This window comes from Alnus glutinosa, chromosome 13, assembly GCF_958979055.1.
Source record: "Alnus glutinosa chromosome 13, dhAlnGlut1.1, whole genome shotgun sequence".
Taxonomy (NCBI): domain Eukaryota; kingdom Viridiplantae; phylum Streptophyta; class Magnoliopsida; order Fagales; family Betulaceae; genus Alnus; species Alnus glutinosa.
The window spans coordinates 12360229-12376033 of NC_084898.1; the positions used below are offsets into that span (position 1 = coordinate 12360229).

The following is a 15805-nucleotide window of genomic DNA, read 5'->3' on the forward strand; positions in this document are numbered from 1 at the left end:
GAACTCTCACTTCTCACAAGCCAAAGGTTGGTTTTTAACTTCAAACTCTCTATATCCATTCGATACTTGTAGACAATGGTATTTTATAGAAGCTTAGAATAACACTCTAAGCATAAGAAATTATAAAAATCTAGAAAACAAGCATGAAATTAAGACTGGAAATCAAGAGGTCATAGCAGCCACCCTAAACCAAAAGTGGGAAACAAAAACCCCTTGAAATCCCGATTGCATTAAACTCTCTTATTAAAAATGCACATATCTCTTTGTATACAATTCCAAATGCTTTGAAACTTGTTTTATTGAAAAGATGACGTTTTGAACTTCAAGATAGACTTGGCCATGTGATTTAAATTGTGCGTTTATTAGGTCGACCATGATAGACTTTAGAACCCAACAATTTGCCTCAGGATCTCTTCAAGTTGGCCTTTCACCTTTAGTTGAGCTTGTAGATTTACTTGGGCTAATGCTTGGACTAAGTGATTATGTTGGACATACCCATGTCAAGTGAGGCGGTTGATATGAAAACTACATTTAGTGCAAGTGTGTTCTATTTGTTACTAAATAGTGTGTTTGATATTATGATTTCGTAGACAAAAAATGCAATTTTAGATCAAATCGCAATAAATATATCGTTTAAGAATGCGTTTTTAAAAAACTATGATTTGAGAATGTAGAAAAATTTATATTTTCAAATCGTAGGTTTTTAGGTACATTGTTAAAAACGCATAATTTTAAAAACGAAATTACAATTTTAAATAAAATGTAAAAAAATCTGTATATTAAAATCGAAAGTAAAAAAGTGCATTTTTAAAAACAAAGGACAAAATTATAATTTCTAAATTATAATTTTAACTTAAGTACATTTTTTAAAATCAAACCTTTTGAAATGAAACCCAAAACGGACGTAATGGTGTGATTGGAATATCAGCCTCCCCGGTAACTTCTGAGAAGGGTAAACAGCTTTTGTGTATTTGGGAGGGCAAAACAGTGAGGGTCCTTGCTTCCTAAATATCCCTTTTCTGTTTTGTCGGTAAAGTCTTTTTCTTTTATTAGTACCTCCTACCGAGATACACAGCAAGTGTCTTCCAAGTGAGAGATTTAAGAATTTCACAGTTTTGTGCATCAATGGCCGACCACTCCCCTGATTTAGACCAGCTCCTCGATAGTAAGCTCACGACTCTGTGTGTGTGTGTGGGTTTGTTTGAAAATTGTGAATTGAATAACTTTGAATCATTATAGGTGCTTTGGATGACTTCCAAAATCTCAACCTCAAGCCTTCTCTTCAAAGGTTCTATCTCTCCCTCCAAAATTTTGCTCCCAAGCTTTGTTCTTTGACACCCATCGTCTCTGAATGTTTCACTCTCATTTGCTTATGATAGAGATAAAGATGCTACAGAGGCCAAGCAAGAAGAGCCACCCGTTTTGCCCACTGGGGTTCAAGGACTGGGCATGGGCTTGCCCGACCTCAGAAGCAAGAAGAAGGGGAAGCAAAAGGTTTCCAAGGAATCCCATGTTTCTGAGGCTCTTGACAAGCTCAGAGAACAGACGAGGGAGACTGTCAAGGGTCTTGAATCGGTGAGTGGTGCGAAACCCGGTGGAGGAGATGATTTGGGAAAGGATGCTATGATGGAGGATTGGGTCAAGCAGTTTGAGGAGCTTGCTGGCTCTCAGGTAATGTGCTTGAAGTTGTTGTGAATTGGGGGTTTTGGATTTTGCTCAATTTTTCAAGTTTTGTGGTTAGATGTTTGATTGAGATTTGCGTAATAATGTTTGAATGAATTATGAATTCTTATTGAGATATGATAGTGTTTTAATTTGCTGATACTGTCTTTGTGACTGGGAGTAATAGGTTCTATGAATATAGCGGGTGTTTAATGATTTTTCATACCATGGGGATCTGCTCTCTGTAAAATTTTAGCATAGAATTTTGCTGTCGTTTAATTTTTTGAAATAGGGTTTAGGGGTTTTGGATTTTGCTCAATTTTTCAAGTTTTGTGGTTAGATGTTTGATTGAGATTTGCAGAATAAGGTTTGAAGGTTTGAATGAATTATGAATTCTTATTGAGATATGATAGTGTTTTAATTTGCTGATACTGTTTTGTGACTGGGAGTAATAGGTTCTATGAATATAGCTGGTGTTTAATGATTTTTCATACCATGGGGATCTGCTCTTTGTAAAATTTTAGCATAGAATTTTGCTGTTGTTTAATTTTTTGAAATAGGGTTTAAGGGTTTTGGTTAATTTATTGATTATTTGTTTGATTGATTTTACTTGTTTGACTAGGGACTAGATTCTGAATTGCCCAGGGCTCTTGTGAGTGGGTGTCTTGTTGTAGTTCTGGTGGGTCTTAAGGGTCTTTTTGTAGTCCTTTCTTTTGGGTTTTTGCGGGTGTCCTTGGCTGTGTTTTCTTTGTTCTTTTTGTTTCTTCTTTATTGGTGTGATCATTTTGTATACTTTCTGTGTACTTAGGGGCATCTAACTCTTTTTATAATATTTGTTGATCACCTATTAAAAAAAAAAGATTTTGATTGCCAAATTTTTTTAATAAGTAAACGGAAATATTATTAATAAGCAAAAAAAAAAGAAAAGAAGAAAAAAGCGTTATCCAGGTACATAAGAAATATAGAAGAGAAACACGTAGCTAGAATGAGGAAAAAAGAAAAAGAAAATTATAAAAACTAAGCACAATAGAAAAGACAAATGCAAATGTCTAAAGGTAAAGAGTATTGAAGAACAAAGACTTAAGCCCCACCACCGTCCTCTTGCGATCATTGAAGCTTCTATCATTTTTTTTCTTCTCCAAAGACACCACAAAAGGCATGAAGCACCATCTTCCACATAACTACACTCTGAGGGCTATGAAATAGCCCCCCTCCAACAAGCAAATAAGTCTACTACTTGTCTAGGCATGACCCAAGACAGCCCAACATGATTGAAGATGGTATTCCATAAAGCAAAAGCAACCTCACAATGCAGAAAAAGATGATCCACAAATTCCCCGTTCTTCTTACACATACAACACCAATTTTTTTTTTTTGATAAGTAAGAGAAATATCATTAATGAGCGCAAAGCGCAATCAAGTACACAGGAAGTATACAAGAAAGGCATCAAGAGGAAGAAGAAAACAAAACAAGGAAATCATTAAAACTAAACATTAAAGGTACGAGGTACGCAGCCAACCAAGAGTACAAAGAATGAAAAAAGAAGGAAATGAGTTCCTCAATAGTTCTTTCTTTGTCTTTGAACTGTTTCTCATTGCGTTCCCTCCACAAGCACCACAAAAGGCAACAAGGGACCATCTTCCACACAACTGCACTCCGCGAGCGACCACCCGTCCACCAGCAAGCGAATAAATCTACCACCCGAAGGAGCATAACCCAAGACAAACTGAAACGACTAAAAATGGTGTTCCATAGAGCACAAGCAACCTCGCAATGAAGAAGAAGGTGGTCCACTGACTTCCCATTTAATTTGCACATACAACATCTATCAATCACAATAACACCATTTTTTATGAGATTGTCCAAGGTGAGGATCTTCCCTTGCGAAGCCGTCCAAGCAAAGAAAGCCACTTTCAAAGGAACCTTGGTCCGCCAAATACTTTTCCAAGGAAAATGAATAGCCTCTTTGCAAGCAAGAACCTTATAGAAAGATCTAACATCAAATTTCCCTTTGTGGGAAGGAGACCACCAGAGCTGGTTATCCCCATCACAATCCACTCTGGTAGAGTACAACAAAGAGAAAAAAGAGGCCAAAACATCCATCTCCCAGTCGTGGGCCGCTCGACCAATTGACCACTATGACATGCCGTTTCTTAAGGTTCTTCCCTAGAACCAAGCAAAGAAACCACTCTCAAATGAACCTTAATTCGCCAAATACTCTTCCAAGAAAAGGGAATGCCATCATTACGAACAAGGACACTGTAGAAAGATATAACATTGAACAACCCTCTTTTTGAAGGGGCTCGACTAATCTTGTCTTCGCCTCCTTGTCTCACTTAAGGGAGTACAACAAATTGAAAAACGAAACAAAGACATTCACCTCCCAATTATAAGCTGCTCTAGTAAGGCTTATATTCCACTGATGGGAGCAACTAGAAAGTTCCAAATGAACTGGTACGGAAGCATCCTTCATGCAAGCAATACTATAAATCCGGAAAAGCTTTTTTAAGGGTCTTATCCCCACACCACAAGTCATGTCAAAATCTAATCTTGGAGTTATCTCCCACCTCGAATCTTGTATGACTAAAAAACATTTTGTTTTTACAAGTAATAAAGGTTTTATTAAAAAAAGCGTAATGCGTCCCTAAGCACACAGGAATTACCAAAGCAACCTACAACAATAAAGAAAACCCAACAATCATCAAAAACCCAAAACCATCGGAAGACCCCAACCCTACACCATGTGCGCCTTGCCTTTTCTACGCCGGAAGGACGTGCTAGAATCATTGTAGTTAATGGAGTTCACCAGATTTAATACTTCCCTCCTACCTTTGGTCTTTGGACGCGCTGCCTTAAATCTCCGATGGAAGTCCTCTTCAATGGCTTCCAAAATTGCCAATGACGGATCCATATCCTCATCACTATTCAAGTCCCAATCCAAAGTCAATTTGGGAGGTAAAACACCCAAAGGGTAATGAGAGTCTCCATCCTCTCCATCCCATACCTCGTTGCCTTGTTCCTACTCAACCACCTCCCTAGATGGACTAAAACTTATTGGCTACATTTGGGATTGAGTCAAACCATTCACCCTGAACTCATCTCCCTTAATGGCGGTCGAAGAACCCGGAGTCAACGCACCTTACTAGAAAACACCCCCCAACCCCTCCTAATATTGTTCCATAACCCGACCCGTACAACCCAAGAGACTCGTTAAAACATCACCCACCCACAAGCTGCCATATTTAGAATCCACCACAATTCTCCACCAAGCCTCTCTCTCATACATATAGCATTGTAGCTATTTTTCTAAAAGAGCACGATTGAACATAACAAGTTCCAGGCCCCCAACCCTCCCTCAGAGGTCAAAGTACAAACCTTGGACCAACTTAGCTGGTGAAATTTGAACTCTTCACCTAGCCCACCCCCATAAGAAATTTCGTTGTAGCTTCTCTATGTGGTTTGCAACACCAGCAGGGAGAGGAAAAAGAGACATGAAATATGTAGGCAAATTGAAAGGGGTCCTCTTGATTAAAGTAACCCTACCACCCTTAGACAAGTACATCATTTTCCAACTAACTAACCGATGCTCTATCTTTTCGACATTGGGAAATTGTAGTGTTTGCTTATGGTTTCCTGCGTTCTGGTTTTTGACTTTAAATTTAAGATAGATGCTATGATGATTTACAAAGAGCTGGGCATAATTATTCATCAAAAAGAATTGGGCGTAACCATATCGCATCTTTAAACTATAATTGTATGTCTGTTTAGGGAGTCAAAATTATTATTATTATTATTCTTTCTCTTTGGTGTGCATGAAGTGGAGATGGAGGGAGTGGGAAGGAGGGGGAGTGGCTGGGAGTTCAATTTTTATTGTGTCAAAAGCTTGTTGTCATCTAGTTAAAGTGTATCAGATAGCATATAATCATTGCATATGGTGCACAGAGTATTCAAATGGATACAAATTTTAGTTTATATCCTTATTTTGAATCGGGTATCCTATCTATCTCCAAGAAATTTATGAGGAATAATGTGGTACTATTGTGCACTACTCTTATTAAAGTATAATATATTTGTTTTGCTTGTCTCACATTGTCGGTGGAAGACTGCTCCTAGTAAATTGTTTGTTGTGGTGTATGGTTTACCTTTTTTTTTTTTTTTTGATAAGTATGAGTAATATCATAAAAAAACACAAATCACAATCAAGTACACAGGGAGTATACAAGAGAAGCGTCTAAGGAGGAGAAGAAAAAAGAACAAGAAAATCATTAAAGCTAATCACTAATGGAGCTAGGAACGCAACAGTATAAGAAAACAAAGAAAATAAGAAAAAAGTAATGAGCTCCTCAATCGTCCTTTCTTTGTTTTCGAAAAGTCTATCATTTCGTTCTTTCCACAAGCATCACAAAAGGTAAGAAGGAACCATATTCCACACAATAGCACTCTGAGAACGACCACCTGTTCACCAACAAGCGAATAAATCTACCACCCGAAGAGGCATAACCCAAGACAGACTGAAGCGACTAAAGATAGCATTCCATAGAGTGCGTGCAGCCTCACAATGGAGAAGAAGGTGATCGACAAACTCCCCATTCATTTTGCACATACAACATCTATCAATCACAATGACATGCCTCTCTAAATGAATGGAGAGTCTGTGGATCACCTACTTCTCTATTGTGAGGTTGCACGTGCTCTATGGAATGCTATCTTTAGTCGCTTCAGTCTGTTTTGGGTTATGCCTCTTCGGGTGGTAGATTTATTCGCTTGCTAGTGGACGGGTGGACGCTCTCAGAGTGCTGTTGTGTGGAAGATTGTTCCTTCTTACCTTTTGTGGTGCTTGTAGAGGAAACAAAATAATAGACATTTCAAGGACAAAGAAAGGACGATTGAGGAGCTCATTACTTTTTCTTTTTTTTTTCTTTGTTCTTTTGGGCTGCTACGTTCCTAGCTCCATTAGTGATTAGCTTTAATGATTTCCTTATTCTTTTTTCTTCTCCTTCTTAGCCGCTTCTCTCGTATACTCCCCATGTATTTAACTGCGCTTTGCGTTTTTTTAATGATATTACTCTTATTAAAAAAAACAATGACATTGCTCTTTCTAAGATTATCCAAGGGAAGGATCTTCCCTAGCGCCCCGACCAAGCGAAAAAAGCCACTTTCAAGGGAACCTTAGTCCGCCAAATACTTTTTTCTAGGGGAAATGAACTACCTCTTTGCAAGCAAGGGCCTTATAGAAAGATCTAACATCAAAGTTCCCTTTGTGAGAAGGAGACAACCAAAGCTGGTCTTCCCCTTCACTTCCCACTCTAATGGAATACAACAAGGTGTGGTCTACCTTTTTTAGTTGCATAAAAAAGATGGCTTGCTTCCTATGTTGGGTGATGAGGATTTGAGGAACATATGAGCTATAGGACAGGTTGGGGTTTCTTTAATGGCTTTATCCAGTATCAGGATCGATTGAAATATGTCAAATTGAGTTTGAAAAATTTGCAGGTTTCTGGAAAGCTGTTATCATTATGTCATTATGTTGAAAGAAGATTCCTTCGGTACTGAGAATAATCAAAATGATAAAGTTGGGGAGCTGAGGATTCTTGCATACTTAAGATAACCCATCTCTTCCCTTTCTCTCTCTGTCTCTTATTAAGAGTCAGCTCTGCACTAGCTATTGTCATGTAGCAATTAATGGGAACATCATGGGATGATTGGAACTTCACATCAATATGCTCATCATGGCTGTTTTTGATAGTAAAATAATATCTAATCTTGACCATGATACTGTTTCCTATTTAAACAATTTCCCAGCAAAACATAATTAAGTAGAGATATAATACCTTTGAATAATGGACTCTAATCTGAATACATTCTTAGACCAGAATACCCCAACATCTCAGCTATCACCCCACATTTAGGTGTTTCATAAAAAGTGGCATATGGATAAGTGCAGCCATGTCTAACGTTGTGTTTGGATCTACAAGTTTTCTTGTTTATTTATGCTTTCCTTCAACAAATATCCTCTCTAATGTTCCTCTTTGAGAAACGAAACTAATGAATTGTTGCCATTGATAATTAGTTGTCTGACTTTGTAATCATTATTTCCTGAGGGGCCAACTGTCCATAACCTGTTGCAATACTTTTATAGTGTAGCTGCTTCATATTTCCATTATTGTTCTTGTGATCCATTGTGTCTATACATTTCACCCTTTTTTGTGAACACAAGTTTTGTTTTACTCATTGATAATAATTTTCCTTATGGATCCTCTGGTTCAATTTGTCCGTGCCATTGTTTCTGATTTTGGTAGAATCATAGTCAAATGCCTAGATTATTATTTCAAGCACAAAGCTAATCTCAAGCCTCTTTCTGAAAACAAATCCAAGTTTTGATTTCCTTTCCATGAGACAAAATTTAGTATCTCTTTTGACGGAACACTGGATTTCACTGGCACCTTAAGGTCCTTAACACTAATTTCCAGTGGGGAACTATTGAGAGACCGCAGAGCATGTCAAAAAGTCATTTGTAATCCTCATGAACTTCAAGGTCTTTGAAATTTGTGTGTACCAAGCAGCTTTTTGAGCTTCATCCTTATCTTTTTCCATTTTTCATAAATAAAATCAGTCCATCTTCTTGTTTGTTTGGCACAAGACAGGACTATATCCTTAGTCTTTCATAGATATTTCAGACTTTCAAGAAGAAAATTGTGTTAGCCAATTATTTTTATTAATTTTTTTATGAATAATTTTATTTTCATTAGTTGTTTGCCTTTTCAGAGTATTGTTTGGGGAAAACGTAATTGTAAAGTTGGAGTTCTACTTATTCCATGCCTTCAGCACGATTTTGTGAATATATGATTGCATGTATTTCTTGGATGGGAAATACTAACTGGCAGCTCCTAACTTAGTTTTAAGAAACCCACATTTGTCTTCATCATGTGGTTAAAGATGTCTTAGAGAGTTGGACAAATTGAACTGAAGTGAAGACAAATTTAACCATAAATACTGGGGTTGTGGAAAATTTGAAAAAATCTCTGAATTTTTGGCGACATACAAACACAGACATCATGTTTCTCGAATTGTTTGAAAAATAGAATTGGCCGAGTTGGGAAGCAAAGCCAGTTGGATTGCACCAGAAGTAGGAGAAGAGTAATAATGTTTACTGGATCAGTTGCAATGTTTTGGCCAAAGATTCAATAGCGTGAACCAAAATGGATTTAGGTCAGAATGTCTATTTGGTGATCAGAATGACGCTTTTTTTCTTCATGCTATTGTATCCTGCAGGTGTTGTAGAACTGGGATCTATGATTCCATGTGATTACCTTTGAGATTCATTCTTTAGTTGCTGATAATGTGTTCTCTATCATATTAGTCTTCACTGTTCTTCACATTTTGGAAACTCCTCTAGGTATAAAATATCTTGAGCATTTTTTCCTTTGTTTTTTGTCCAGGACATGGAATCTGTTGTTGAGACCATGATGCAACAGCTTTTGTCTAAGGAGATTCTTCATGAGCCAATGAAGGAGATAGGAGAGAGATATCCAAAGTGGTTGGAAGATCATAAAACCAACTTGAGCACAGAAGATTATGAACGCTATTCCCACCAATATCAACTCATAAAAGATCTAAATGAAGTTTATGATAATGATCCTAGTAACTTCAACAAGGTTGTTGAGCTCATGCAGAAAATGCAGGAATGTGGCCAACCGCCAAACGATATCGTCCAAGAGCTTGCTCCTGATTTTGATCTAGCTACTCTTGGACAGATGTAAGTGTTCTACTTTATTAATTTTGGAAATGTTTCATGAATGTTATATTTTCATGGAAGGTGAAAGCAATAGAATAGAATGACATCCGAAAAGTTGTTTATGATAAAAGAAATGTTTGGTTTCATTCTCTTGTACATTTTTTGTTCATCCCTGTACAAGAGATGTGCAAATCCACCATTAAATTTGTGAGACCTACATATGTAAGAGAATGACACCAAACATATATCTTCTGATAGATGTCTCGTAAAGTATTAAATTTCATGAATTAATTGTTTGTTCAGTATTATACAAGCTGAAACTTGTAAAAGTTTTGGTTTTTTTTTTTTAATAAGTAATTTACCCCAGGGGAAGAGTCACTTCTGCTTTAAGAGACATCCTTGGGGTAGCTGAAACTTGTCAAAGCTAATTTGCTAATATGTGGCCTAGAGTAGATCATTAAGCGATAAGCCTAATTTCCCCCCTCTTTTTTTTTTTTTTTTTTTTTTTTTACCTGCTTGCAATAGACTGCTAATTTTCCTTGGTTATTCTAGATTACTGTATCGACTGACTGAGGAATCAACATCTCTCTTTTGCAGCTCTCCAGAGATGCTCGAGTCTCAGTCAAATTGTTCTGTGATGTGAGGCAATGCCTTCCATCCTGTGGCATGCCCCTCTAGCTGATACTTTCTTTACCATTGGATATATCTATTTTTTAGAAATTTGTTAGAAATAAGTTGGATTCACTCAGATCAAAGTTGTATGCTCCCAAAATGATGAGGTGCTCAATTTCAGAGCTTCAGTAATGCATCATTTGAAGCTTGTAAATGTCTGGCGGTGTAATCTGGACCCAAATTGTTGGGTTTTTATAGGTGTTAAGTTTAAGCAATTTGCTTGCTGTTTCTATGGAAGAGCTCCTTCTGCATGTTTTTCTGTATTCTATTGTTGCTGTAGTTTTCTTTTTTTAATGCCTTCCACTCAACTTCACAGCACTCAAGTTGAAAGGAAGATAACTGTTGATGCATCATTATGGACTTCTGCTGACGGTTAACCACTATTGCAAGCACTCATTTTAATCTTATGGTTTCAAAAATTCGGATCCTTAGTAATTTGCTGTCGGAATTATTACTAAGAGTTTTAATGGAGATCACCTGCTCAAGCATGCGAGTAAATAGCTCAAAATTTGTTTGAACAAGTTGGCCTTATAATATTAACTGTTGATGCATCATTGTTGGGGGATTGTATCCCAATTTTGATGTCAGTGAAATTGCTAGCAATTCGGACAGTAGAGTTGCCGGAGATTGGGGTATCTTGGTTTTAATGCGAGTAGAATTGCAAGCAATGTAGACAACACAATTACTGAACAAAAAGATCCTACCCAACCGATCAGAACTCAGAAGCAACTACATTTGCAAAGAAAATCAAGAATTTGACTATTACAGAAACTCTCAAAATGTTTGACAAATAAAAGAACAAATAAAATGGACGTCAGTTTTGATAAGTACATTTATGCAAACATTATTTGAAGGAATAAATGGATTTCCAAGTAAAAAAAAAATAAAAAAAAAATAAAATAATTTTTAAAAAAATAAAATTGGTTGTTAAAGTAATTAATTGATTCAGTGATGCTAACTGTCAGAGAGTGCGATCCAGTGCCTCCCATTGACGAAACTTTTAACGAGGAATGGATGGGCCGAGTTGTAATCGAGCTCTGGGGCCCATGAAACCCCTTTTAGTACGTCAGCTCCCGGACCTCGGCACTTGTATGCTCCCAAAAGCACAGTCCTGCAGCGAACAAATCTAATGTCAATTCAATAATACAAGGCCCACACTCCTCTTCAAATATTACTCAAATTTACGACTGATAATTTTTTATACGATTTATGTTCGCTCGACACAAGCTCATATAAAATTAGTAAATTATGATCGAAGGGACTAACTCATTTAATTAAATAGGTAAAAGTTAGGGTTAATCCATGTGTAGTTTTATACCCATACTTCAACATCACTCGAACTCAATACATAATATAAATACATGTAATTTATGACACGAACCCAATACAAAATTAGCGAGTTAAAATTCAATAAATCGAATTAGTGTTGACTTGTATAATCTTTGTAAAAAAAAAAAAAACCCTAGCCTTGTAAAGGCCTATTATGTTTTATGAAGAGAAATATGATATTTATATATTGAAAATGATTTTTGCATGATCCAAATGTACAATTCTTATGCAATTCAAGACACATCGGTCATCGGTGATGCATGTGGGTATATATGACTTTTTGAGCTTTGAACGACATATTTTTTAATTTGTTGACTAATGTTTGTGGCATTATGAGGACGCTTTATTGATAATTGATGACAATGACTGTTTTTGTTCCCCCACTCCCCACCACCCCTTAAATTTTGCCTTTTGGTTCTCTCAATCAGGCAGGCCATGATGAATTTTGTGGGGTTTTTAAAACAATTTGTCAAAAGGCATATAAACAAGGAGGTGGGGTGTCCGGTACCACAGTATCAATATAAATATTAATATCAATATCAATATCAATATCATCGAGCAAATGATCGATAGATCGATCGATCAGGTCAACACTGCATGAGGAATAATTAAGTAGGGCTCACTCACTTGTTGACGTTGTTGGTGGGGTGATCTCCTGCATCCCAGCCACCATGTGCAACAACATCCTCCAAGTACGTGAAGGAGTAGACAATCCTGGCGTACCGCCCCATGGCTCGACCCACGTACAGTGGTCCCTTACCCGTCACCCTGCACCGGACAAATGCGAACCCCGTCTTCTCCTCCGGCGTGTTCCTGTACTGCGCGGCGATGGAGCCGAACCCTGTGGCTATTGAGTGTAGCTCACAGTCCTGTACGTGTCAATGAAAAATGAACCACCACCGGTGAAATCAAACCCCGGCCCGACTCAAAATAAATAATATTTAGTAATGCATGGGTATATAATGATATATAATTAATTAAACCCCACATTTTTGTCTAAACCCTATATTAATTACAATACTGTCATGACATTTTCAGCTAACGATTATATTTTTCCTGTTTTTTTTTTTTTTTTTTTTTTTATAGTAGAAATTAATCTTGAATTGTCACGTTAATATTGTGAAATAAAAATTGTAGTTTTGAACATATTACTCAATGGGCTTGTTTGACAAGGGCAATAAAATTTTCATTTCCCCTCTTCACGTATCTAAATAAAAAATAATCAATTTTAAAAATATTTTAACTTTATATCACATTAATAATTTTTTATTATTATTTAAATAAAAAAATTCACTACAAAACAAATTTTTTTTCAATTTTCTATACAAATTCTTTTTATTTTATATCACATTTATCACTTCCAACTCCCACTACCAATTCCCCTTCCCTTACCAAACAAGGCCAATAGTAATAATAAAGTGTTTTAAGTTTGAGTAATGCTTTATATACCATATTTTTATTCTATAACTATTTTAAAAATATTAATATGATAGGCTCAACCGGCTCTTAAATTTTTTATTTTATTTTTTAATAAGGACCGATACAAAAATTAGTTGAAACTACAACCTCAACATTATGAAATAAAAATATAATTTTAATATTCATAAGTTTATAAGTAGACAGGAACACTAATAAGAATTTGTAGTGTGGGTGCTACCTCAAAATTGGAATTTCATGGAATGGGAAATTTTATTGGTATTCGCAATTTTTTATTTTTATTTTTTTTATTAATAATAAATTATTATTATTATCACTTTCTTTGGTGGGCAACCGACTTGACTTAGGCAGTAATGTTTGGGAGTTTGATTCTTTTAAATCCAAATTCAATTATAACGTACTGTGCGAATTCTGAAATAAAATAAAATTGAAAAAGATGTTTTGATGATTTGACTTCCTGAAATAAATTTTTTTAAAAAAATTAAATAAAATTTTATTTGTTTTCGAAAAATTACGAATACCAATAAAATTTGTTTTTGAAAAACAATGCACCCAAACATTCCAAACTTTCTAAATTTTATAGATTTTATGATATAAACTCTAAACATGAAGGCATTAATCAAATGTAGATGCCATAACGCATACTTCATTTCATGCACACTTTCTATTTAAAAATATGATAGATAGATGATAACGCATGCTTATAGTTTAAAAAACAATTGTGAAAAAAGAGGAATTTATTTATTTATTTTTTTTTTAAAAGAAACTTTTTGTCAGAGAAAGTTTTCTCCCTTTGAGACACTACAGCAGCAGAAAAGAGAGCTGACAGCCTTTTTCACCTTTGCGACTGACCATCTCATGAGCAGAGCTGCAGCATGCTGCATTATATATATATATAGAATTCTAACATTAACAGATATCTGTCTTTCAGAAACCAAAGTACGTAGTAGATTAAATATATAAGCAAGGTTAGTTGCTTAAATAATCTGATTGTCTCAATTCCAAATTCACTCCATGCAAATCACTGAACCTCGCGATTTAATCAGTCCTTGTTCCGAAGGGTGTAAGTCAAGATTTCAGATTTACCTGCCAAGGGGAGTATACAAATTGATCATACCTTAAAAGGGTTGCCCGTCATTTAAAAAAAAAAAAAAAAAACAATCAGCACAGCTTGCTTGGTTTATTTGGGTGTTGATTTTTTTTTTTTTTTTTTTTTTTTATGTTCTATTTTATAATTTTTTAATATATTTAAATTTATTTTTAAAAATAATATTTAGATAATTTAAAAAAGTTGAGACAAAATTAAAAAAAAATTAAATAACACTTTAATAGAATTTAAATTTTAAAAACCTACCCAAGATATATTATTTTTAATTAAAAAAAAATGACAACCAAAACATGCGGCCCTAATTAATTTACCTTGTACATGGAGCGGCCATTCCCAAAAATGAAGTCAATGGAGCCCTCAACGTAACACTCCTTGAAGTAATGCCGTCCTGCATCGTCGCAAAGAGTGTCCTGTGCGCCGTAGAATCCACAACCGGAGAAGTACGCCTTATCTCCCGATATCCGGAACGCCGCCGCTTGCCATCCCTGCATGCCCGGCAATGGTGCAGGCGCTGTATTCTGCAATTAATTAACTCAAATCATATATATTTGCATGATTTATTATTAAAAAAAATGTCACAAAGCACCCTCGCAAGGACAGGATATTACTGTTCAAGATTTGAATAATCTTTTTTTTTTCAGTAGTAGTACTATACCTTGAAGCTGATGTTTCTGGCTGAGAAATAATTGGCAAAAACAGCGACAGAAGCTGTTCTGTAAGTACGCAGCTGTTGCCCATTGGAGCCGCGGTCTCTGGCCCGGTCATGCCATTCAATCACCGTCACGTCCCTCCCCGCGCCCTGAAATGTTATGTACGGCTTCGTCACGGGCACCACTACCTTCTCTCTGCACCACATTAACATATTAATTAGTTTTGGAAAAACATTTCTATGGCCGATAAAATTCAAAATGTTTAGCCCCGGCCAATGGTTTCGCTCAGTCGGTGGATGCATGAGAGCTAGCCCCGCTGCTCAACCGGTTCATGCTAAGGTTGAGTGCACGAAGAGGGTCCTTAGAAAGGTTTTCAGTATAAAAAATAACAATAAAAATTCAAAATGTTTTCTACAAAAGTAATGCTGTTAAGCTCTTGGTAAAAAAAAAAATTAAAGACTGACTTTAAAAAATATATTTTTTTTTGATAATATAAGGCGATCGATAGTAGTGCAAAAGCATAGGGATCGAAGCAGAATGTTGTAATTACATGTAATATCCTGCGCTTATTTGAATGACAACGTTCTCTGTGTTGTTTACTGGGACAGAATCTACGGCAGCTTGAACGGACCGGAAATCGGCGGAGCCATTAACATTGACAGAGATGACGCGGTGGCCGATGGGTCCAACCCATTTGTGGTGGTGGTGGTAGTTGGTTAAGTTGGTGGAAGCTGTGCTGTTGATTAAATTGAGGAGGCGGCTTCGGTAGTGAAAGCTGGTAACAAGTAAAGGCTTTTGAAGTAATAATAAACTGAAAGAGAAGAAGAAGAATGAGATGAGGAAAGAATTGAATGAAGCCATTACAACAGCGTTAAATGCTCAGAGAATTAATAGAATGATGGAGAATGTTTTAGTGTTGGATTTCTTGGGTTGAATATATATGATGCGATCTCTCTCTCTCTCTCTCTCTCCATATGTATATATATATATATATACTGACAATACTGTGTTTTTGGCACAACATATATATATACTGACAATACTGTGTTTTTGGCACAACATGTAGTTAGGTCCTCTAACGGTCATTTTTTGCTTCTCTAATTAATGTATAGGCTTTATGGTATTTTTGGCTGGCATTGGACACAAGTCTCCATGTGGGTCATCGTCTTTTTGGCTTTGCGCCGCTCCGTGAGATTCCTGGTTTTAATTAT

The 15805-nt window shown here is 36.2% G+C and overlaps 2 protein-coding genes across 2 annotated transcripts; one reads left to right on the forward strand and one right to left on the reverse strand.

Annotated features, from left to right (window-relative positions):
• Positions 1 to 989: 989 nt before the first annotated feature.
• LOC133854814 (peroxisome biogenesis protein 19-1-like) lies at positions 990 to 10321 on the forward strand. Its single transcript, XM_062291083.1, has 5 exons — positions 990 to 1165; positions 1240 to 1288; positions 1380 to 1671; positions 9103 to 9419; positions 9996 to 10321. Exons 1-5 carry the CDS (start codon positions 1126 to 1128, stop codon positions 10039 to 10041), a joined length of 744 nt encoding a protein of 247 aa, XP_062147067.1. The 5' UTR covers positions 990 to 1125; the 3' UTR covers positions 10042 to 10321.
• Positions 10322 to 10892: 571 nt separating this feature from the next.
• LOC133854809 (probable pectinesterase 68) lies at positions 10893 to 15537 on the reverse strand. The gene is made up of 5 exons (XM_062291077.1): positions 15145 to 15537; positions 14600 to 14789; positions 14256 to 14462; positions 12027 to 12268; positions 10893 to 11181 (listed from the first exon to the last, which is right to left on the reverse strand). Exons 1-5 carry the CDS (start codon positions 15453 to 15455, stop codon positions 11025 to 11027), a joined length of 1107 nt encoding a protein of 368 aa, XP_062147061.1. The 5' UTR covers positions 15456 to 15537; the 3' UTR covers positions 10893 to 11024.
• Between the last annotated feature and the right edge of the window lie 268 nt (positions 15538 to 15805).

Bases quoted from the DNA above. Each gene is read 5' to 3' on its own strand.
- LOC133854814 (XM_062291083.1), top strand. From the start codon at position 1,126: ATGGCCGACCACTCCCCTGATTTAGACCAGCTCCTCGATA. The intron at 1,166-1,239 runs GTAAGCTCACGA...GAATCATTATAG, and splicing joins TTTAGACCAGCTCCTCGATA to GTGCTTTGGATGACTTCCAA. The intron at 9,420-9,995 runs GTAAGTGTTCTA...TCTCTTTTGCAG, and splicing joins CTAGCTACTCTTGGACAGAT to CTCTCCAGAGATGCTCGAGT.
- LOC133854809 (XM_062291077.1), bottom strand. From the start codon at position 15,455: ATGGCTTCATTCAATTCTTTCCTCATCTCATTCTTCTTCTTCTCTTTC. The intron at 14,463-14,599 runs GTATAGTACTAC...AATTAATTGCAG, and splicing joins CCAGAAACATCAGCTTCAAG to AATACAGCGCCTGCACCATT. The intron at 11,182-12,026 runs GTGAGTGAGCCC...TGTTCGCTGCAG, and splicing joins CCCACCAACAACGTCAACAA to GACTGTGCTTTTGGGAGCAT.